Below are 25,718 nucleotides of genomic sequence, written 5' to 3'. Positions count from 1 at the left end.
TGTTCTGTATGCACAGTATGCTGGGTTCTTTTTTATTTTGGAATAACGTAAATACGTAATGTTTAAGTGTTAATACAAACAGAAGTGATAAATGGTTGTTGCGTTATGTTTCCTTTCGAACTGCTGCCTAATAATTGTACTGCGGCAAGCCCAGTTCAGTTCCTCGAGCGACTCAACTGAAACCGTCGTAGAACGGAAGCGGTACATTTCTGGACATGGGTTCCTATTCAAAATATTATTTACTCACTCCCCTCTACAAGTCCTGAAGCTTGCAACAAGAATTTATGTATGTACGAGGGGGAGTTGGAAAATAAGTTTCCCCTCTCGACTGTGGGCAGAGTTGTGCGATATGGGCGAAAGACGACACGGCAGGTGAACGCGCACGTGCAAGGCACCCATACACCATTGGATAGACGTCGACCGCGATCAAGCAGATGGCGCTGTCGCAGTGCCAGTGAAAAGGGGAGGCCAGACGCTCGGTCTTTTCCCGAAGCTATGGATAGAAGGTGCGTTTTGGAGTCGTTATCAAAGGCGGAAGTAAGAGCTGTTATCCGCTATGAATGGGCACGTGGAGTATCAGGCACAGGAATTCATAACCGGCTTGTTGAGGCGTATGGGTCAGGTATTATGTCGAGGAAAATGATGCAGAGATGGTGCCAGCAATTCAATGATGGACGTTAGCAACGGCAGGACATACCGAGACCTGGACGGACGCACACGGTCGCTACAGGTGCAAATGTCAGGAAGATGGATTACATGATTAAAGCGAACCGGCGTATCACCATCGATGGTGTAGCGGCAGAACTTGGAATCGGACATGAGCGAGCTCACAAGATCATCCACGACATTCTTCGATACAGGAAGGTGTCAGCACAATGGGTACCCCACCAACTGACCGTGACACACATGGAACAACGCACGGCGTTCAACCTGGAACAGCTCGTTCGTTACCATGAATCTGGCAATAACCTGTTTCGGATGGTGGCGGGGGATGAAACGTGGGTCCACCATTACACGCCCGAGTCGAAGGCTGCATCCATGGAGTGGAAACATCCATCATCACCTGTCCGAAAGAAGTTCAAAAGCACTCCATCTGCAGGTAAAATGCTACTCACCGTTTTCTGGGACGCCAAAGGAGTTTTCCTGTATAGTATCAGGAAGAGGATCCAGCCACCCACTGACACTAACAAGGCCTCAACCCATATAACAGTACTGACACCATAGAAAATAAGGAGGAAAGGCAAAGGAGTATGAGAAGAAGAAGAAAAAGAATACTAATGCAACAGTTATCGTTATAATATTCGATCAAGTAAAACAATGAAACACATATTTTGAACCATTTTATTTAATTTTATTTTTGTGCATACTTCGTAATCATGTTTTATCCAGTGGATTTCCCCTTTTTTTCTTAATCATGCATCAAGTGTTCCACCATTCACACATGGCTGGACAACGGATCAGTTTGGTGGCAAACACTTCGTTCGAATTAGCTTTATTAGAATCATGTGTAAAAATGTTTTTGATATTGCTGTCAGAAATTACATCCGCCTTATGCATGTCACATTTTCACATTTAAGTAGAGTTTATGATTTTATAACTTTACTTAAGCCAACGCCTATAATGAAAAATATTTAAGCAAGGGATAAAATATATTAGAAACGTTCTTATTGAGATAACAGTGGTAATGATACAGATAGTATTAACAATTTGCGGCCTTCGTTAGTCACTGAGATCCAAATTTGAGGTTAAACATGTATTCCAGCTTACTCGTATTCCCAGTAAAGAGTGACAAAATGTTTCTGCAAATTTCTACAATTACGCAAGATGTCATAAAAACACCGACAACTTTTAGAGGTAGTTTCCTTACACCGAAACAAGAAAAAACATCAGGAGGAGGTTGTTTGGGCCAAAACGATAAAAAAATGTCTAGTAAACATGAGCTATAAAATGCATTCCTTAAGAGCTGTGGTTACTTGTTCAGTAGAATTTAGTGAAGATGTACAAGCGCTCATGGCTCTTAAAATACGCATTTTAGTCCCCATGTTCATTGGTCCTTTTTTCTTGGTTTGGTCCATATTACCTCCTCATAAAATATGGAAAGCAAAGTCCTCGTAGTAGAAGAGATCTGTTTGATAGTATCAAAGATGAACAAGTGCTCATAGCTCTTGAGGTATGTATTTTAGTGCCCATGTTTACTAGATATTTTTTTCTTGTTTCTGTATAAGGAACCTGCCCCTAAAGCTAGTCGTATTTTTTTGGGACATCCTGCATATACCAGACTCTACTAGTAAATTTTTACTCTTAATATTGGACTATTAATGCTCTAATAATAGCAACCTTTAGTCAGTAGCACTATTCGTGGTGCATCTCAGAGATTTTTGTAGAAATTAAATCAGGCTTTAGTCAAATGTATTTTCAGATACAAAGTAACTACATAATGAGATTTTGACTCTGCAGCGGAGTGTGCGCTGGTATGAAACTTCCTAGCAGATCAAAACTGAGTGCCAGACCGAGACTCGAACTCGGGACCTTTGCCTTTCGCGGGCAAGTGCTCTACCATCTGAGCTACCCAAGCACGACTCACCCCCCGGTTCCACAGCTTTACTTCTGCCAGTACCTACGTCTCCTACCTTCCAAACTTTACAGAAGCTCTCCTGCGAACCTTACAGAACTAGCAAGGTTCGCAGGAGAGCTTCTGTAAAGTTTTTAAGGTAGGAGACGAGGTACAGCATCCTCAGATGTAATAGTCCCAGGATGACGAAAAATCTGTCCCGAAATACCTAAAACTGATGGTATCCGCTTCTTAAATCCATACTACATACTGCCACAAGCTATCGACGGGCTCTATGGTGCTGGGTATGGGGTACACATCCGTTAAAGTCTTACTATTAATGATTGAAAATCCGTATTTCTCTAAACCGTCCATGGACTTTTCTGCACCCTTACAAATCTTGCTCTCCATGTACTATTACTCTCTTCTGTGACCCCGTCAGCCAATCTCTGGTTAGTAAAATCCTCCAGAATCAGTTACAAATAGCGAGGCAGTCTATATGATTTGCGGTACACCAGTGTTTCTTTCTCTGTTGGAATTGTGTGTTGCTTAATGGGCACCACAGACAATGGACCCTGAGACAAATCGTCGAACTCTAACAGTAACTCATCCATTCGTTTTCCCTGCTCTCTTTAGATGCTCCACTCTCTTATGTAATGCAATCTTAGTGGCCTCCTGTTTCTGTTTATGGCTTAAAGCGTCTGTGCAGCATTTCTCCTCATCTGGAGCGTCCAATCTCACTGTCAACATCCCCTTTGTCAGCTTTACTTCTTCGGCTCGAAAACTGTCAGTAGTGATGGGTACTATCTTCCCACCGTCCTTCCTTGGTACATGTGCAACACTCCTTTTAACCAAACATTTCGATGACTCTAACATATTGTTCCCTTCTTGCGGTTCTATTGCCCATAACATATAAAATGGTAAGTCTGGCTCCACTCTCACCCAAAGCTTCATTTCTATGCCACTTAGCCCACAGTCGTGCGAATCGAGACTCAATGCATTCGTACACAGTTTAATCTGATTGCCCGCTGTGATGGATACACCTTGTAACAGGCCTACATTTGGATAGCTTCATCTAGCTGGAACGTGTTTCTATTAAGTTCAACCAAACATCACCGAAGGTAAATTGTGGCATGATGTTGATGCAGAAAGTCTAACCTCAGGTTCGAGCTGTAGCCCACGTTCACATGATGCACTACTTCCACACACTGCTTAATCTATTTCCAGCGATACCAGTGGTCTTATATCATTGTCCCATGCCCCCACATAACCTGCAGCGTGATGGATTCCATCACCTCTGACCAACCAGGCCCCCAGTAGCTACCGACACATGCACCCTGTATCTAATAAAAGCTTATATTTTCGTTCCTTCACCACACCCACTATTGCACAGTCCGCCTCTGCATGAACATTTCTTACATCTAATTTTAACAGGAACACCTTTCGGCGGACTTCCAGTTCCCTCTTGTGTTTAACTGCTATTTGCTTCATCCCTGTCCACCCGTGCGACCACTGAATAATGTTGTTGATGATCCATACCACCCTTTTAACTGCTGGTTGGCGGCTGCACAGCCTCTACACATGCCCTGTACACCAACAGTTGTAACATTTCATACTTGCTGAGAGTACACCACGTCTATACCTCACAACCACCGACACATCGATCTCCTCACGTTCCATCACTAAACTCACAGATGAATGTAGATCCCTAGTCCCCTCTTTGCGCACCCACCTCGACATATCCGGTGTCAAACCTATTAGGGAAGCCTCGAGGGCCCTCTGCTCGGCCTCCTGCAGCAAAACCTTATTCGCATCGTCACTCTGAGTCAGTTCATATGCCTAGACATTCACTTTTCTTATTCTGTCGGCAAAATCTTGCACGGGATCCCATTACCGCTTCGTAGTAGCACAGACCTGCTCCCAAAAGAATCTCGCATTTTTCAGCTTCTTACACCTCTGCAGAAGCCCCTGTTACAACAACTCAAACTACTCCACCTTATTCAACTCGTTTGTACATTTCACGAAAGTCTTCGGCTCTCCCGTCAAACGCAGATTCCCGACATGCAACAACTGTTTATCGGACCAACACCCAATACTCGCCGACTTTGTCAGCTCCTCCACAAACAACATCAGATCCTGATAAGATCTTTTAGAAAAGGGACTAACTAGGTTAGTGAGAGCTGGATCTATTAGAAGGGTCGGTATCCTGAGCAAAGCAAACTCCTCACCTCTTTCTACAAGCTTATTAATCAAGACTAAATTTTCTGATCTCCATCGCACTCATTAATTAATGCCTGAACTGCCTCTGACTCAGTGACGCCCTGTGTCTCTGCTATTACAACAAATTTATTTTGCATTCACATGCAATACAAATACGTAATAACTAATAACTGATTAAAAAAATTAAAAATAAAGAAAAAATTACACCTTGAGCCTTATTATCTACTATCTACATTGCCCACACTGCTTCCCAACATGACCCAAACTATGACATGTAAAAGAAGTAACATCCACAGATTCAGCACAAGGTGCAGAATGACCAAGCAGATTACACTATGAACACATCACAGTTCTAAACATTGCTCTTTACTGTTACCACGTAATTTAGAAAGATCAGCCAGTTCTTCTGCTCTATACAAAGTCACCCTAAAGTTGCGATGACACTCACTGTTTAATCCTAGGCCTGCCACACATACAAAAAGTAACAAACAGTTTCTCCACTCACCCCCTATGTCGATACTGACGACCGTGGTTCAGACATCGTGCTGTGTGGACGACGCACATCCTGCTACCCACTGAAACGACGTCAGAACGACACCACTATATAGCCAACCCTAGGCAGCAACGCTGACGGGGGTTAAGTGGCCGTGGGTGAGATCGGATGGCAGGCCGATAGGGTCCAAGAAGTGGCTGCCGGAATTAACACTTTATTTCCAACTGCCACGTCGGTTCTGCGGCGTGGTGGGGAAGCGACCACACACCTGCCCCACAGAAGTGAACGCTGGTAGCCAGCGTCCATCCAAATGGCTACAGCTCTTGCTGGTATCCTGCTTTGCTAATGTCTTCAACCAATACTAACCCCGCAGTTGTTTTGCGTGAGCTACAGCACTGATGTCAGCAGTGCATACTGGGGTCTGCAGACGTAGCCACTCTGTGCTAAATGAGCTCACACAGGTGGCCAAGGCGAGCAGCAAGAGGTGTGCCCACCATGTCCTCAGTAGGCAGCTGCTGTGCTTGGGGTGCAACGCATTGCTTCCTGGCAGCAGCCTGACTACTACTGTAGTGGACCGACAGGCCTGCTGCGCTGTGGTACCAATTCTGGGGGAGGGGTGGGGGAGAGGGGTGTGAACTTAGTGTGGGAGGCAGACAGCCCAGCTGGGAATCAAACATGTGGCTGCAGCTGCAGCTGGCGTCTCCGTGTCTTCTCCTCATCTGGCACAGTACCTACATTTTGGTGGTACTGCTGGACTCTAAATGACCGCTACAAAGTAAAGGGTTATTTGTGCCAGACAGCAGCGCAATTTTAGTAGCTATGTTCCATTCCTGGTCGCAACACCATGGAAACCCCAACAATAGAGCCATCGCCTTGCCTATGTTGTATATTGTTGCTGTGCTGGAGCATTATGCCGAGTAAGGCTAGCTTACGATCGTATGGGATATTAAGTGAAATTTGTGACTAGAATGAGGAGTTTTGAGAAGGGAGGACGCAGCAAGCTATCTTTGAGAGAGTCATTGACAGCCGTAGAAGTAACTTAGAGTGTGCCCCAAGGAAATGTGTTGGGACTCTTGTTGTTCATATTATATATTAATGAGCTTACGAACAAAGTTAATAGTAACATCAGACTTTCTGCAATTGGTGCAATGTTCTATAACGAAGTCCTGTCTGAGAAAAGCTGAATAAATTTTCAGTCAGATCTTGATACATGGTGACCGTTATTAAACTATATCAAATAGAATCGTCATAACTCCTGAACAGTTTGAGTTAGGACGTTCAAACTACGCGGTTGTCCACAGGGCATGATGGAAATTACTACAATTTGGTTTAGCGACGTAGCCCACTTTCACTTAGACAGGTTCGTGAATAAGCAAAACTGGCGCATTTGAGGTAATGAGAATCAGCATTTCACGATCGAGAAGGCTCTTCATTCTCAGCGGGTGACTGTATGGTGTGCAATGTCCAGTAAAGGACTAATCGGTGCGATATTCCTTAGTGGCAAAGTGACTACCGAACGGTGCGTGAAGGTTTTGGCAGATAATTTCATCCCCATTATCCAGAGAAACCCTGATTTCGACAAGATGTGGTTCATGCAAGACGGAGCTTGACCCCTTCGAAGCAGGAGAGTGTTTGATGTCCTGGAGGAGCAGTCACTCTGAGCACTACATTCTCGCTCTGGGGTGCCCAGAGGCCACTGGCAAGGTCCTCGATTGGATTCTCCGGATATGAACAAATGAGATTTCTTTCTGTGGAGCTATATTAAAGACAGGGTGTACAGCAATAACCCCAAAAAATTGCTGATCAGATAACAGCCATCCAGAAGGTCATCGACAGCATCGATGTTCCGACACTTCAGCGGGTCATGCTGAATTTTGCTATTCATCTGCGCCACATCATCGCCAATAGTGGCAAGCGCATCGAACATGTAATAACTTAAATTCGAATATCTGCAGTGACTTTTACGTGTCGAATAAAGTGTGTGCACGCCGTAGTTTGTAATTTTTTTTTTCATATAGTTCCATAAATGTCACTGTGTAAGATCTCAGTGTGGTGCAGAAACTGACAGCTTGTGAAACTGAGCACTTCACAGAACGAGCAAACGTATAGTATCAGTGAGTCACAGTTGGAAATAGTCAACTCACATAAATACCTGGGTGTAACACTTTGTGGAGATAAGGACTGGAATGATCACATAGGCTCAGTTCAGGGTAAAGTAGTTGACGTACTTCAATTTACTGGCAGAATACTGGAAAATGCAGTCTGTCAACAAAGAAGATTGCCTAAAAATCACTCGTGGGACGCACTCCAAATTATTGCTCAAATGTGTTGGACCCATATCATATAGGACTAACAGGGGATGTCGGAAGTAAACAGCGAAGAGCAGCACGAAAGGTCACAGGTTTGTTTGAGCTATGGGAGAGTGTCACTGAGATACCGAAAAAACTGAACTGGCAGACTCTTGAAGATAGAAGTAAACTATCCTGAGAAAGCCTCCTTACAATGTTTCAAGAACTGGTTTTAAATGATGAGTCTAGTAATATACTACAACACCACACATATCTCTGCAGTAGGACTGTGGGGACAAGATTAGGTTAACTGCAGCATACATGGAGGCATTTATACAAGGGCAGCAGGAATGGTCACAGGTTTCTTTGACCCACCGGAAAGTGTCATTGAGATGCTGAAGAAACCGACCTGGCAGACTCTTGAAGACAGACGTGAAGTTTTTCAAGAAAACTTACTTACAAGGTTCAAGAACTGGCTTTAAATGACAACTCTTGGAATATACTACAGTCCCCTACGTATCACTCCAGTAGAGATCATGAAGACAACATTAGATTAGTTGCAGCTTGCATGGGGGGGGGGGGTTATACTATCATTCCTCCTGTTCTCCATACAGGAATAGAATGGGATAAACCATAATAACACACACATTGGGACGTTCCATTTGCCATGCACTTCACAGTGGTTTGCAGCGAATAGATATAGAAGTAGATCTAGAACGGTAATCGTATTGCCACTTGCACCAGTAACAGATGTGAAAGGAGGAAGGTAATATGTAACAAAACAATCGACAAGCTCCTGTCCCAGAAAATATATTCTGATCCATCCCTCAATGGCTTCGGTAAAATAACATCGAATCAGATGACATGGGCGACTTATTACAGGACATAATGACAAGTTAACTGCAATCTTTGAACAGTACTGTGCATTTTCAAATAATGTGTATGTGGACAACTATGAAACTGAAACAATGAAATACATCATTTCATGGTTTTATTAAGTTAACTGACAGGTGCTAAGATGTTGACAAACTTAAATAGTCGTGAAAGGCGTCGTAATGGCACATGCAGTAGAAGCAATTTTTTATGCATAAAATCATGGGTCTTCAACCCGAAGTTGTAATTGTAGTAGCGCTGGTAATCAGTATTGGTAGAAAAAGTAAAAGTGAAGAAGTAGTAGTAACAATTGCAATACTATTAAATGTCAACGCAACAGTGCGTAACGAGGGATGCTAGGAGCTATCACAGCATGATTCAAGCAGAAGTAGCTGACTCTTTTTGTCACACAGGAATATACAACTGACTATGAAGATAAATGAGGCAAGAGGGAAATTATGTACAAGATAGAGTGACAACATCAGCATAATAGTGGCTAAAATAGGAAAATGCGGATTTCACGTTTCAGAAAACACTATATCTGACTTACATTTATGCATGACAGACCGAGGTAACAGACGCTGTGATCATTCAACCTACTGGACAAGTCAAATGATTCTGTCCATATCTACCAAACTGTATCAATTTTTGAGTCAGTCTATGATGTATGCCTGCATGCATTAAAGGAAAATGACACATTTCTGATTCCTAGTTCTGATACAATACAAAGCTTTAGCTAACCACAAATCTTTAAACAAAATATACTCAGCGAAGAATAAAGATGTCATTTTTCTTAAATGAGACCATTCCTCTTGTAACTAACTCCAGCACCATGAAAAATGACGTTAGATTTTATAACGCTGAGGCCATCAAATACGGAGACTTACAAGCAGTCGTTCTTCCCACGCACAATTCGTGAATGGAACAGGGAAGGGGGGATCAGATAGTGGTACAATAAGTACCCTCCGCCACACACCGTAAGGTGGCTCGCGGAGTATAGATGTAGATGTAGATGGTAGTCTAAGTAGATTTGCTGAGTGGTTGGTTGGTGAAATGGAATCAAAATTAATAAATAGATGTAATCGTAAATACTCCACGTTAAATGAACGCTACTGAAAGTTTTTTCGCAAATTTCTCTTATCTTCTCAAGCAGTACCAAATAATTCTGTTTAGAGCTATGCTGAATTATTTTCAAGTCTTGTTACAGACTGTTTCAGAGTATCTATGGAATCATTGAACGAATTTTGCGCCATAGATAATTTGTCGCAATTGTTTCTGAGTACGGAGCATTTATGAGTATGTGAGAATGTGTGTGTGTGTGTGTGTGTGTGTGTGTGTGTGTGTGTGTTTGTGCGTGCGTGCGTGTGTGTGTGTGTGTGTGTGTGTGTGTTTACAGGAGTGGAGTCTTCCTTAATTAAATGACGCAAAACACGAGTGGATGATGTCTGAGGAAAAATAAGAAAATAAGAATATTAAATTGTTTGGATATTCATATCTATGGAAAGATCTTTTACGCTCAGTACACACACATTAGTATAAAAGTAAATTAATTATCCTAAGAAAAAAGCTTTTACATGAAATTTTTGTGACTTTCACATCCACAATACGTTCCTAGTGAACCAAATTCCTAGGTGTCTCAGGACTAGGAATCGAATTCCCGTCACTAGTTTCGTAATAGGTGATTACAACTACTAAATAACGTTCATTCAAACAGTTCCACCTAACGCAAGAGTACAATTAATTTGTAGGGCTGCAACAATACAGTTTTCATATCCGTGTCTTATGAGCAAGAACTGGTGATATATTCTGCACTGATGTCCTGCACTTCCCTGACTGTACACTGCAATCTGTTAGCGAAATTTTCATATTTCCGTATTTTATGGTCATTTAAGGATCATGTGTATATATTTTATCACAAGAAAAGGCACTTTTTCCTACTTTTCACTAACTTTTCATCCACACAGTAGACAGTTCATAGATCTAAGAAACACCATCCCAAATAAGTCTGATATCATTCAGCTTATCACTACACCTGCAAGATAAGTTGTCTGCATTATGAGACCTCATAAAAATTAATGATGAAAATTTTGGCGAGATCGTACCCACAGTTCGGTAATTTGATAGAACTCCAAGAGCTATAACACTCAAATAATGAAATAAAAAGTAGGAAGTGTTAAGAGGTTGAAAATTACATACAGAGCACAACGTTTTTTGTGAAACTGATGGCTTAGGATTGATGGTGCACCATACTTTCAGCTACTTTTGTAGTATGCATGATGACTACTATAGGTGATTTTAAATTGAAGAAGTTAGTTTATTCTGCATATTCTCAATCTGTAATGGGTTATCTAATTATGTTTTGGGAATACTGAACCTGAAGGGTCAATATCTTTTTAAACAAAGGAGAATGGTATATCAGTGATACCTGCTTTTAATTTTGGAATATCCTGCCAAGACCTGTTCAAAGAAACTTGTTATTTTAACAATTTCTTCACAACATACATCATATATAACACAATAGGACCAAAAATATCTCTCAAAAGTCTTCAAGGGGTTAACTTAAGTTAGTCAGAACAAGGGGATGCATGTATTCAGTGACTTGCAGGAGCATGTTAAATGAAATGTAGATAATATGATGGATTGTAAGATTCAATAAAAGAGTTTTCTATTGGACAACTTCTACTCCACTAAAGAGAATTTTTATAGAAACTCATAATTTAATATTTTAGGTAATTTTGCAGTTAGAACTAGCACTATAATACAATAATTTTCATCAGTGTAAGTCATTACATTGTACTGTACTTAAAAATTACATCGATTTCTTTGACTTGTTTCTGTTCCAAGATGCCACTATCTGTGGTATCCACGGAGCACTATTAATGTAAGGAAATGTGAAACGACCTGCAATTTATGTTCTATACGATTCTTTTGTGTTACAGTATTTCAGATGTGTCATCACTGCATTCTGAGCGATGAATACACAGTCAGCAAAGAATCTATGATATATTTCTAAATACATTGAGTCTTGGATTAAACACCAAAGCAGTTGAATTAGCATTCCAATTTCCTAGCTTGTCTTTTCTACATAATGCTGAAATAGTGGAAGGGGTCACCTCTGATTCCCTAAGCCCTGTGTAGTACCACTCTATGGTTCATGTACTTCATAGTAACATACCATCTTGAAATATTGTGGGAATAGCTCAAAAACATTGATAAATTTCCATCCTCTGTGTTCTGTAATAAACAATGCTAACATGGTGCACTGATAACTGGCGTTGTAATTCGTATGCCGTAACATTCGTAATTGTTTATTATTATTTCTTTCGTGTTTGATGTTCAGTGTACTCAGAACTATAATTTATATTTTGTGTTGGTTGTAGATAATTCGATTGATGATAGAACATTATTGTGTAATAACATCGCTGAAACAATGTGCTCTGGAGATGGACTTGTCGGAAAGTGAAATCTAGACCTGTGCAAGAAGGACTTGTGGAACAAAGGTAAAAGTATATTTTCATTTGTCTTGATTACAATGATTCAACAGTTGTGCAATGGAGTGTACACTGTGATGAACTTTCTGACTGCTTGAAAAATTGTCTCGAACCGAGAGAGAAACAAAGAACCTTCCCTTATCAGGCAAAGCAATTAACCCTTTTTAATCCTTAATTCCATGTAGCTTTGATCATCATCCTTTGTTTTCTCCTTCACTACTCATTTTTTTACCTGATAAAGCAGCGACAATTAAATCATCGAAGTTAATAGTTTCCAGTTTTAAGAAACAAGTCAGAATAATGATGGGAATTACCTCTACTGTTTGGTAACTAAATAAAACGTCATGAGCAAAGACCGCTAAAAAAAAAAAAAAATAAAAAATAAAAAAAAAAAACATTTTATTGAATGGCCGTTTTCGACAGAACTATTCTCATCAGATCTTTGCTTTTGAGTTTTTCAACGCATTATCTATTCTGTTACCATACAGTGCAGATGAATGCCCATGACCATGACAGGAATATATAGGGTGTTACAAAAAGGTACGGCCAAACTTTCAGGAAACATTCCTCACACACAAATAAAGAAAAGATGTCATGTGGACATGTGTCCGGAAACTTGTAATTTCCATCTTAGAGCTCATTTTAGTTTCGTCCACCAACGCTCAATGGAACACGTTATCATGATTTCATATGGGATACTCTACCTGTGCTGCTACAACATGTGCCTTTACAAGTACGACACAACATGTGGTTCATGCACGATGGAGCTCCTGCGCATTTCAGTCGAAGTGTTCGTATGCTTCTCAACAACAGATTCGGTGACCGATGGATTGGTAGAGGCGGACCAATCTATGGCCTCCACGCTCTCCTGACCTCAACCCTCTTGACTTTCATTTATGGGGGCAATTGAAAGCTCTTGTCTACGTGACCTCGGTACCAAATGTAGAGACTCTTCGTGCTCGTATTGTGGACGACTGTGATACAATACGCCATTCTCCAGGGCTGCATCAGCGCATCAGGGATTCCATGCGACGGAGGGTGGATGCATGTATCCTCGCTAACGGAGGACATTTTGAACATTTCCTGTAACAAAGTGTTTGAAGTCACGCTGGTATGTTCTGTTGCTGTGTGTTTCCATTCCATGATTAATGTGATTTGAAGAGAAGTAATAAAATGAGCTCTAACATGGAAAGTAAGCGTTTCCGGACACATGTCCACATAACATATTTTCTTTCTTTGTGTGTGAGGAATGTTTCCTGAAAGTTTGGTCGTACCTTTTTGTAACACCCTGTATACCTCTTCCGTACCGAAATTAAGTAAACGGGCCGGCCGGTGTGGCCGTGCGGTTCTAGGCGCTTCAGTCTGAAACCGCGTGACCGCTATGGTCGCAGGTTCGAATCCTGCTTCGGGCATGGATGTGTGTGATGTCCTTAGGTTAGTTAGGTTTAAGTAGTTCTAAGTTCTAGGGGACTGAGGACCACAGGTGTTAAGTCCCATAGTGCTCAGAGCCATTTGAACCATTTAAGTAAACGGCTTCTCTTCTGGCAGCTTACTAATAGCAAACAGGGCCTGAACCTCAACACTAGGAATAAAATTATAGGCTTGCTCTCTGAAAACTGAGATAAGCTTGAGCTCTATTGTAGCCTTTGGCTTTAGGCAAAAAAAATGGCTCTGAGCACTATGGGACTCAATATCTGATGTCATGAGTCCCCTAGAACTTAGAACTACTTAAACCTAACTAACCTAAGAACATCACACACATCCAAGCCCGATACAGGATTCGAGCCTGCGACTGTAGCGGTTGCGCGGTTCCAGACTGAAGCGCCTAGAACCCCTCGGCCACACCGGCCGGCGACCTTAGACACAAAGGATTTTTCGGCACTAAGGTTATTGTTTATTGACAAATTACTTCCTCTGTTCTTAGCTCAATACATCCTATATGCTTTAATTTTATGTTTATATATTACACCATCATGAATTTGTACGATGGTGTTAGTAATAGAAAAATGGTTAAGAAATAATGAAAGTTTCATTTATGCTTTCTGTCTTTTCGTAGTGTTCCATTCCTAGGTGTATCAACAATGATCAATTCGTTAATTTGTTAAGGAATGACTATAATTTGCTGTAAGTCAGTTTTGCGTATTCCATGTTGAGATAGAAAGCCTTGGCATGGTACCAAATTTGTTTTGGGTTGTTTATATGTCTGCCACGGTAGTTGTAATGCTACCTAATTTTTATCTGGTCTGTTACCAGACTTACTGAACTGTAAAATCATAGATTCTGATCTTGTGATGCATAGAATACAAAAGGACAGATAAGTTTTCGCCAGTTTATGTACTGTGTAATCTATATTATGAAAAATTGTAATGTTTAGCATTTATTTGAACTGTAAATACGTCAGATGTTGTGTTATGTAATGCATATTTCTTAATATCAGACATTGTAATGATACTGGATAACTGACAATGACAGACGCGACGTCAGAGAACAAGCGAGGTTGAAGACATCCACTGAGGGCTGAGTGATGGAAGAAGTTTCACGCGCAAGTGGCGTGCTCTATGTGGCTACGGTTATGTGAAGCCACTTAATATAATATACTGCGAGGCACTGTTCCATGGCGGGTGCGAGCAGATTAAGGAAACACCTATACAGCGAGATCGTGGCCCTAAATCTGCTGTGGTTAATGCGAGTGCGCTCGTCGAAGTTGGAGTTGTTGGAACATTGTCGCCTACGCCGACTACAGCATTTCGACGACTACAAAAAGCTGCAAGATATTATACAATCATTCGCGTTATGTAGATATTGTGAGAAATTTCCCAGTGACTTGATTCTGATCATTTCCCAAATAATAAGTGTGACAATAACATTTTCCTACTACACTCTTTAATCTAAGTCATCGTAACCTAGATAGGGTCCAAACCTTTCCTATGTGTGCTAATCCGAGTGTCCTGAGTGGATGAAAAGAACTGAATAAGTAAATTGTAAGTCTGTCAGTTTACTTTTCTATTTAAAATTTAGTTAAATGCAACCGGTAGAAATGCCGCTTTTAGCTAACAGTTTTCTTGCATAACAATCAGAGGCACTGTTCACTTTGAGTTTTAGAATAAAATTTAATTAGCAGTTGCACATAATAATTTCTGAATATCATTACCCTTGAGTGTATGGGCTTGGTTCAAAGTTCATTATCGGTATGTGTTGCAGTTCCCATAATCAAGCACATGATTAGTTTCCAGTCCAATTAACTTTCAAAAGTGATGAAGAATTCTACTAGAAAATATTTTGTTAAACTTCAATTAATTTATGTTTTCTCAGAAATGCAAATATCTAGTTACCAGCAGCGTGAGGTTCCGTAAGTTTTGTCGTAACAATAACGAGCTACACTTCTACGAAACTGAGTGTCGTGTATTTCATAGCACATTCCTAATTATTTCATTTAACTATATTATATTATCTTAAGTTATTTCTGGCAGTAATCACTTATTTTTATTTTTTTCTTGGAGTTTCAACTATGCCTGTGTACACCTTGTGCTGCCCTGCGATTATTTCAATATTGTTTCAAGCGACTGCTGTTCAGGCCATTACTAATTTATCGAGCAGTAAATGCCCTATGGGCTGGTGACCGTAATTATTAATTATCTTAAATCATTACGCATGAGTTGTTATGGCCAAGCCGATCATTATGACACTCCTTTCCTATTAGTACTTCACGCGAGCGATTGCACTAATTATCAACTGAGACAGCATAAAGTATAATAGCAGCAGAGTACTAGGAGAGGAACAAGTTATTTTTAAAACAGATTGTTGAACACATCTTCTACATCTCATCTACATCTACATGCATACTCCGCAAGCCACCTGACGGTGTGTGGCGGAGGGTACCTTGAGTACCTCTATCGGTTCTCCCTTCTATTCCAGTCTCGTATTGTTCGTGGAAAGAAGGATTGTCGGTATCTACATCTACATCTACATCTATACTCCGCGAGCCACCTTACGGTGTGTGGCGGAGGGTACTTATTGTACCACTATCTGATCCCCCCTTCCCTGTTCCATTCACGAATTGTGCGTGGGAAGAACGACTGCTTGTAAGTCTCCGTATTTGCTCTAATTTCTCGGATCTTTTCGTTGTGATCATTACGCGAGATATATGTGGGCGGTAGTAATATGTTGCCCATCTCTTCCCGGAATGTGCTCTCTCGTAATTTCGATAATAAACCTCTCCGTATTGCGTAACGCCTTTCTTGAAGTGTCCGCCACTGGAGCTTGTTCAGCATCTCCGTAACGCTCTCGCGCTGACTAAATGTCCCCATGACGAATCGCGCTGCTTTTCGCTGGATCATGTCTATCTCTTCTATTAATCCAACCTGGTAAGGGTCCCATACTGATGAGCAATACTCGAGAATCGGACGAACAAGCGTTTTGTAAGCTACTTCTTTCGTCGATGAGTCACATTTTCTTAGAATTCTTCCTATGAATCTCAAATGATTGGAAAAGAGCACAGATAGTCCCAGTCTTCAAGAAGGGTCGTCGAGCAGATGCGCAAAACTATAGACCTATATCTCTTACGTCGATCTCTTGTAGAATTTTAGAACATGTTTTTTGCTCGCGTATCATGTCATTTCTGGAAACCCAGAATCTACTATGTAGGAATCAACATGGATTCCGGAAACAGCGATCGTGTGAGACCCAACTCGCCTTATTTGTTCATGAGACCCAGAAAATATTAGATACAGGCTCCCAGGTAGATGCTATTTTTCTTGACTTCCGGAAGGCGTTCGATACAGTTCCACACTGTCGCCTGATAAACAAAGTAAGAGCCTACGGAATATCAGACCAGCTGTGTGGCTGGATTGAAGAGTTTTTAGCAAACAGAACACAGCATGTTGTTATCAATGGAGAGACGTCTACAGACGTTAAAGTAACCTCTGGCGTGCCACAGGGGAGTGTTATGGGACCATTGCTTTTCACAATATATATAAATGACTTAGTAGATAGTGTCGGAAGTTCCATGCGGCTTTTCGCTGATGATGCTGTAGTATACAGAGAAGTTGCTGCATTAGAAAATTGTAGCGAAATACAGGAAGATCTGCAGCGGATAGGCACTTGGTGCAGGGAGTGGCAACTGACCCTTAACATAGACAAATGTAATGTATTGCGAATACATAGGAAGAAGGATCCTTTATTGTATGATTATATGATAGCGGAACAAACACTGGTAGCAGTTACTTCTGTAAAATATCTGGGAGTATGCGTACGGAACGATTTGAAGTGGAATGATCATATAAAATTAATTGTTGGTAAGGCGGGTACCAGGTTGAGATTCATTGGGAGAGTGCTTAGAAAATGTAGTCCATCAACAAAGGAGGTGGCTTACAAAACACTCGTTCGACCTATACTTGAGTATTGCTCATCAGTGTGGGATCCGTACCAGGTCGGGTTGACGGAGGAGATAGAAAAGATCCAAAGAAGAGCGGCGCGTTTCGTCACCGGGTTATTTGGTAACCGTGATAGCGTTACGGAGATGTTTAATAAACTCAAGTGGCAGACTCTGCAAGAGAGGCGCTCTGCATCGCGGTGTAGCTTGCTGTCCAGGTTTCGAGAGGGTGCGTTTCTGGATGAGGTATCGAATATATTGCTTCCCCCTACTTATACCTCCCGAGGAGATCACGAATGTAAAATTAGAGAGATTAGAGCGCGCACGGAGGCTTTCAGACAGTCGTTCTTCCCGCGAACCATACGTGACTGGAACAGGAAAGGGAGGTAATGACAGTGGCACGTAAAGTGCCCTCCGCCACACACCGTTGGGTGGCTTGCGGAGTATCAATGTAGATGTAGATGTAGATGTAGATGTAGAACCTGGCGCCTGCTTTTCCCACTATTTGTTTTATGTGATCATTCCACTTCAGATCGCTCCGGATAGTAACTCCTAAGTATTTTACGGTCGTTACCGCTTCCAATGATTTACCACCTATGGCATAATCGTACTGGAATGGATTTCTGCCCCTATGTATGCGCATTATATTACATTTATCTACGTTTAGGGAAAGCTGCCAGCTGTCGCACCATGCATTAATCCTCTGCAGGTCCTCCTGGAGTACGTACGAGTCTTCTGATGTTGCTACTTTCTTGTAGACAACCGTGTCATCTGCAAATAGCCTCACGGAGCTACCGATGTTGTCAACTAAGTCATTTATGTATATTGTAAACAATAAAGGTCCTATCACGCTTCCCTGCGGTACTCCCGAAATTACCTCTACATCTGCAGATTTTGAACCGTTAAGAATGACATGTTGTGTTCTTTCTTCTAGGAAATCCTGAATCCAATCACAAACCTGGTCCGATATTCCGTAAGCTCGTATTTTTTTCACTAAACGTAAGTGCGGAACCGTATCAAATGCCTTCCTGAAGTCCAGGAATACGGCATCAATCTGCTCGCCAGTGTCTACGGCACTGTGAATTTCTTGGGCAAATAGGGCGAGCTGAGTTTCACATGATCTCTGTTTGCGGAATCCATGTTGGTTATGATGAAGGAGATTTGTATTATCTAAGAACGTCATAATACGAGAACACAAAACATGTTCCATTATTCTACAACAGATTGACGTAAGCGAAATAGGCCTATAATTATTCGCATCTGATTTATGACCCTTCTTGAAAATGGGAACGACCTGCGCTTTCTTCCAGTCGCTAGGTACTTTACGTTCTTCCAGCGATCTACGATAAATTGCTGATAGAAAGGGGGCAAGTTCTTTAGCATAATCACTGTAGAATCTTAAGGGTATCTCGTCTGGTCCGGATGCTTTTCCGCTACTAAGTGATAGCAGTTGTTTTTCAATTCCGATATCGTTTATTTCAATATTTTCCATTTTGGCGTCCGTGCGACGGCTGAAGTCAGGGACCGTGTTACGATTTTCCGCAGTGAAACAGTTTCGGAACACTGAATTCAGTATTTCTGCCTTTCTTCGGTCGTCCTCTGTTTCGGTGCCATCGTGGTCAACGAGTGACTGAATAGGGGATTTAGATCCGCTTACCGATTTTACATATGACCAAAACTTTTTAGGGTTCTTGTTTAGATTGTTTGCCAATGTTTTATGTTCGAATTCGTTGAATGCTTCTCTCATTGCTCTCTTTACGCTCTTTTTCGCTTCGTTCAGCTTTTCCTTATCAGCTATGATTCGACTACTCTTAAACCTATGATGAAGCTTTCTTTGTTTCCGTAGTACCTTTCGTACATGATTGTTATACCACGGTGGATCTTTCCCCTCGCTTTGGACCTTAGTCGGTACGAACTTATCTAAGGCGTACTGGACGATGTTTCTGAATTTTTTCCATTTTTGTTCCATATCCTCTTCCTCAGAAATGAACGTTTGATGGTGGTCACTCAGATATTCTGCGATTTGTGCCCTATCACTCTTGTTAAGCAAATATATTTTCCTTCCTTTCTTGGCATTTCTTATTACACTTGTAGTCATTGATGCAACCACTGACTTATGATCACTGATACCCTCTTCTACATTCACGGAGTCGAAAAGTTCCGGTCTATTTGTTGCTATGAGGTCTAAAACGTTAGCTTCACGAGTTGGTTCTCTAACTACACTCCTGGAAATTGAAATAAGAACACCGTGAATTCATTGTCCCAGGAAGGGGAAACTTTATTGACACATTCCTGGGGTCAGATACATCACATGATCACACTGACAGAACCACAGGCACATAGACACAGGCAACACAGCATGCACATTGTCGGCACTAGTACAGTGTATATCCACCTTTCGCAGCAATGCAGGCTGCTATTCTCCCATGGAGACGATCGTAGAGATGCTGGATGTAGTCCTGTGGAACGGCTTGCCATGCCATTTCCACCTGGCGCCTCAGTTGGACCAGCGTTCGTGCTGGACGTGCAGACCGCGTGAGACGACGCTTCATCCAGTCCCAAACATGCTCAATGGGGGACAGATTCGGAGATCTTGCTGGCCAGGGTAGTTGACTTACACCTTCTAGAGCACGTTGGGTGGCACGGGATACATGCGGACGTGCATTGTCCTGTTGGAACAGCAAGTTCCCTTGCCGGTCTAGGAATGGTAGAACGATGGGTTCGATGACGGTTTGGATGTACCGTGCACTATTCAGTGTCCCCTCGACGATCACCAGTGGTGTACGGCCAGTGTAGGAGATCGCTCCCCACACCATGATGCCGGGTGTTGGCCCTGTGTGCCTCGGTCGTATGCAGTCCTGATTGTGGCGCTCACCTGCACGGCGCCAAACACGCATACGACCATCATTGGCACCAAGGCAGAAGCGACTCTCATCGCTGAAGACGACACGTCTCCATTCGTCCCTCCATTCACGCCTGTCGCGACACCACTGGAGGCGGGCTGCACGATGTTGGGGCGTGAGCGGAAGACGGCCTAACGGTGTGCGGGACCGTAGCCCAGCTTCATGGAGACGGTTGCGAATGGTCCTCGCCGATACCCCAGGAGCAACAGTGTCCCTAATTTGCTGGGAAGTGGCGGTGCGGTCCCCTACGGCACTGCGTAGGATCCTACGGTCTTGGCGTGCATCCGTGCGTCGCTGCGGTCCAGTCCCAGGTCGACGGGCACGTGCACCTTCCGCCGACCACTGGCGACAACATCGATGTACTGTGGAGACCTCACGCCCCACGTGTTGAGCAATTCGGCGGTACGTCCACCCGACCTCTCGCATGCCCACTATACGCCCTCGCTCAAAGTCCGTCATCTGCACATACGGTTCACGTCCACGCTGTCGCGGCATGCTACCAGTGTTAACGACTGCGATGGAGCTCCGTATGCCACGGCAAAGTGGCTGACACTGACGGCGGCGGTGCACAAATGCTGCGCCGCTAGCGCCATTCGACGGCCAACACCGCGGTTCCTGGTGTGTCCGCTGTGCCGTGCGTGTGATCATTGCTTGTACAGCCCTCTCGCAGTGTCCGGAGCAAGTATGGTGGGTCTGACACACCGGTGTCAATGTGTTCTTTTTTCCATTTCCAGGAGTGTATCTGCTCGAAGTAATTCTCGGACAAGGCAGTCAGGATAATGTCACAAGAGTCTCTGTCCCTGGCTCCAGTTCTGATTGTGTGACTATCCCATTCTATACCTGGTAGACTGAAGTCTCCCCCTATTACAATAGTATGATCACGAAACTTCTTCACGACGTTCTGCAGGTTCTCTCTGAGGCGCTCAACTACTACGGTTGCTGATGCAGGTGGTCTATAGAAGCATCCGACTATCATATCTGACCCACCTTTGATACCTAACTTAACCCAGATTATTTCACATTCGCATTCGCTAATAACTTCACTGGATATTATTGAATTCTTTACTGCTATAAATACTCCTCCACCATTGGCGTTTATCCTATCCTTGCGGTATATATTCCATTCTGTGTCTAGGATTTCGTTACTGTTCACTTCCGGTTTTAACCAACTTACCGTTCCTAATACTATATGCGCACTATATCCTTCAATAAGAGATACTAATTCAGGAACCTTGCCCTGGATACTCCTGCAGGTTACCAATATTACGTTAACTTTTCCTGTTTTTGGTCTCTGAGGACGGACGTTCTTTATCAACGATGATAATGTCCTCTCTGGTAAGCCGTCAGGTATTTTATCGTTTCGCCCAAGGGGGGGTCCCTCTAACCTAAAAAACCCCCGTGTGCACGCCACACGTACTCTGCTACCCTAGTAGCTGCTTCCGGTGTGTAGTGCACGCCTGACCTTTCTAGGGGGGCCCTACAGTTCTCCACCCAATAACGGAGGTCGATGAATTTGCAACCATTATAGTCGCAGAGTCGTCTGAGCCTCTGGTTTAGACCCTCCACACGGCTCCAAACCAGAGGACCGCGATCGACTCTGGGCACTATGCTGCAGATATTAAGCTCAGCTTGCACTCCGCGTGCGATGCTGGTCGTCTTCACCAAATCAGCCAGCCGCCGGAAGGAACCAAGGATGGCCTCAGAACCCAAGCGGCAGGCGTCATTCGTTCCGACATGTGCTACTATCTGCAGCCGGTCACACCCAGTGCGTTCAATAGCTGCCGGAAGGGCCTCCTCCACATTACGGACGAGACCCCCCGGCAAGCACACCGAGTGCACACTGGCATTCTTCCCCGACCTACCCGCTATTTTCCTGAGGGGCTCCATAACCCGCCTAACGTTGGAGCTCCCTATAACTAATAGGCCCGCCCTCTGTGACTGTCGGGACCTTGCCGGAGAATCGGCCACTGGCCCAACAGGCGAGGCATCCTGTGGTGGCTCGGAAACGATGTCATCACCACTAGGAAGCACCCCGTACCTGTTGGAAAGGGGTAAGGCAGCTGCCACGCGGCCAGATCCCACCTTCGCCTTTCGGCCAGGCACGCGCGAGCCCACCACTGTCCGCCATTCACCCTGGAGTGATGGCTGACCGGTAAGATGCTCACTGCCGGAAGACGCAGCGACATCAGGGGTTCCATGTGATTCCAAGGCCACCGAAGTAGGCATAGGTCTCACCACAGTTGCCCCAACGCCACTACGAGCCGACGCCTGCGCCTCGAGCTCGATGAGCCTAACAGACAAAGCCTCCACCTGCCCCCGAAGAGTGGCCAATTCTCCTTGCGTCCGCTCACAACAACCACAGCCCCTACACATGACTATGTTTACCCTACTCTATACGGTAACAAATTCCCAAGATAATCTTCTGATGAGCTACTCTGATAATCAAGAAACACTCACTGAAATACGAGACGCGAAAACTACGCTAGGTTTTCCCAGAAAAACTATTTAAAAGCTAAGCGCAGCAAATAAGTACAAAAACGCTTTATACAAACAGTACTCGCTGCTGCTGGTGCTCTCGCTCTGGCTGTCACAAGACAACTGCTGATTCAAGTGACTAGTGGCTAACGGCCGCGAAACAAACAAAAGACGGTTTTAGGGCGCTTTCTGTTCTAAACGATCAAGAAAACACTAAGAAATCTAACACGAAAACTACGTAAAGTTTTATCAAGAACTGTTAGTTACTATGCAGAGCAGATAAACACAAATAGAATCCCTTCCTTAGTGGAAGGTCGTAAACAAAATGCAAAATAAACGCTTTATACAAACAGTACTCGCTGCTGCTGGTGCTCTCGCTCTGGCTCTGTGTGGGCTCTAATCTCTCTGATTTTATCCTCATGGTCTCTTCGCGAGATATACTTAGGAGGGAGCAATATACTGCTTGACTCTTCGGTGAAGGTATGTTCTCGAAACTTTAACAAAAGCCCGTACCGAGCTACTGAGCGTCTCTCCTGCAGAGTCTACCACTGGAGTTTATCTATCATCTCCGTAACGCTTCCGCGATTACTAAATGATCCTGCAACGAAGCGCGCTGCTCTCCGTTGGATCTTCTCTATCTCTTCTATCAACCTTGTCTGGTACGGATCCCACACTGCTGAGCAGTATTCAAGCGTTGGGCGAATAAGCGTACTGTAACCTACTTCCTTTGTTTTCGGATTGCATTTCCTTAGGATTCTTCCAGTGAATCTCAGTCTGGCATCTGCTTTACCAACGATCAACTTTATATGATCATTCCATTTTAAATCACTCCTAATGCGTACTCCCAGATAATTTATGGAATTAACTGCTTCCAGTTGTTGACCTGCTGTTTTGTAGCTAAATGATAAGGGATCTATCTTTCTATGTATTCGCAGCACATCACACTTGTCTGCATTGAGATTCAATTGCCATTCCCTGCACCATGCGTCAATTCGCTGCAGATCCTCGTTCATTTCAGTACAATTTTCGATTGTTACAACTTCTAGATACACCACAGCATCATCTGCAAAAAGCCTCAGTGAACTTCCGATGTCATCCACAAGGTCATTTATGTATATTGTGAATATCAACGGTCCTATGACACTCTCCTGCGGCACACCTGAAATCACTCTTACTTCGGAAGACTTCTCTCAATTGAGAATGACGTGCTCCGTTCTGTTATCTTGGAACTCTTCAATCCAATCACACAACTGGTCTGATAGTCCATACGCTCTTACTTTGTTCATTAAACGACTGTGGGTTGGTTGGTTGGTTTGGGGAAGGAGACCAGACAACGTGGTCATCGGTCTCATCGGATTAGGGAAGGATGGGGAAGGAAGTCGGCCGTGCCCTTTCAGAGGAACCATCCCGGCAAAACGACTGTGGGGAACTGTATCGAACGCCTTGCGGAAGTCAAGAAACACTGCATCTACCTGTGAACCCGTGTCTATGGCCCTCTGAGTCTCGTGGACGAATAGCGCGAGGTGGGTTCCACACGACCGTCTTTTTCGAAACCCTTGCTAATTCCTACAGAGTAGATTTCTAGTCTCCAGAAAAGTCATTATACTCGAACATAATAGGTGTTCCAAAATTCTACAACTGATCGACGTTAGAGATATAGGTCTATAGTTCTGCACATCTGTTCGACGTGCCTTCTTGAAAACGGGGATGACCTGTGCTCTTTTCCAATCCTTTGGAACGCTACGCTCTTTTAGAGACCTACGGTACACCGCTGCAAGAAGGGGGGCAAGTTCCTTCGCGTACTCTGTGTAAAATCGAACTGGTATCCCATCAGGTCCATCGGCCTTTCCTCTTTTGAGCGATTTTAATTGTTTCTCTATCCCTCTGTCGTCTATTTCGATATCTACCACTTTGTCATCTGTGCGACAATCTAGAGAAGGAACTACAGTGCAGTCTTCGTCTGTGAAACAGCTTTGGAATAAGACATTTAGTAATTCGGCCTTTAGTCTGTCATCCTCCGTTTCAGTACGATTTTGGTCACAGAGAGTCTGGACATTTTGTTTTGATCCACCTACCGCTTTGACGTAAGACCAAAATTTCTCAGGATTTTCTGCCAAGTAATCGGTGTCAGATTTCTTCGGAAATGGCAGCCTTATTCAAAATTTTATAATTTCTGTTGGATACACTCGAAACATAATCAAATTACCACAGAAACGGTTTAATGAAAAGGCGGGGGGGAAGGGGAGAGGCAGACACGTTTCAGCGTGACACAGGAAACCTCATTAGAGTTTGGAAATGATCGTAAGATATTCTGGTTTTCATACCTGAAATGAGATAGGGTCGGAGAACCCGACGAAGCCGATGTCGTACTCTCCCGTGGCGAGGTTGAAGCCGCTATGCCAGAAAACACCAGAGGCCTCGTACACGGTCCCACCGCTCTCGCGCGTTGAGCTTCCTGCCCGAACTGAGAAATAACTCCAGCTGACGCCATAGATGCAGTGTGCAGCAGTCAGCACATACGAGGAACTTATGATGGAGCCGCCGCAGGCGTGTTTGTTCAGATACTGCAACGAGACCATATACGGGTGCTGCGAGACGTCCACGAGATCACCAGAGATTATACGCCCGCCGGGACGGCGTCCCAGGGGGCGGTGCCTCACGGAGGGCGCAGCACTGCACGCGGCAGCTAACAGCAACAAAGCAATGGCTGACTTCATCTCTGGCTGGTACTGCATAGCACTACGATTGTTATATGAGCCGCTCTTATCAGCTATCTGACATACTCCAAAGGGACCGCTTCTGTAGCGTAAACAAGTCAAGAACAACTACCAAGTTAAGAGGCTACATCACGGAAAGCGACACTTCGGGTTTCAGGAATGCGTCATTTTATGACCACAGACGATACGATCAACCAAGCGACTCTTAATGATAGTGATCTCCAAATGACAAGAAGAAACGGAAAACACTTGAACGAGATTTGTCGTTAAGCGTGTGCAGGTCCTTTAATTATGAGCGAATGACTGTACGGATTTCAGACTTTTAGTAATGATTGT

At 43.5% G+C, this 25,718-nt stretch overlaps 1 protein-coding gene across 1 annotated transcript in view; it reads right to left on the bottom strand.

Annotated features, from left to right (window-relative positions):
* LOC126474416 (trypsin-3-like) overlaps positions 1-25,400 on the bottom strand; it is a 52,892-nt gene extending 27,492 nt beyond the window's left edge. The window contains exon 1 of the mRNA XM_050101885.1: positions 24,990-25,400. Within this exon, the coding sequence (XP_049957842.1) occupies positions 24,990-25,400 (411 nt within the window). The remainder of the gene's footprint in view (positions 1-24,989) is intronic.
* Positions 25,401-25,718: the final 318 nt, after the last annotated feature.

Source organism: Schistocerca serialis, chromosome 4 (assembly GCF_023864345.2).
Source record: "Schistocerca serialis cubense isolate TAMUIC-IGC-003099 chromosome 4, iqSchSeri2.2, whole genome shotgun sequence".
In the NCBI taxonomy this organism is placed as follows: domain Eukaryota; kingdom Metazoa; phylum Arthropoda; class Insecta; order Orthoptera; family Acrididae; genus Schistocerca; species Schistocerca serialis.
This window is presented reverse-complemented; position numbering and strand designations above follow the sequence as displayed.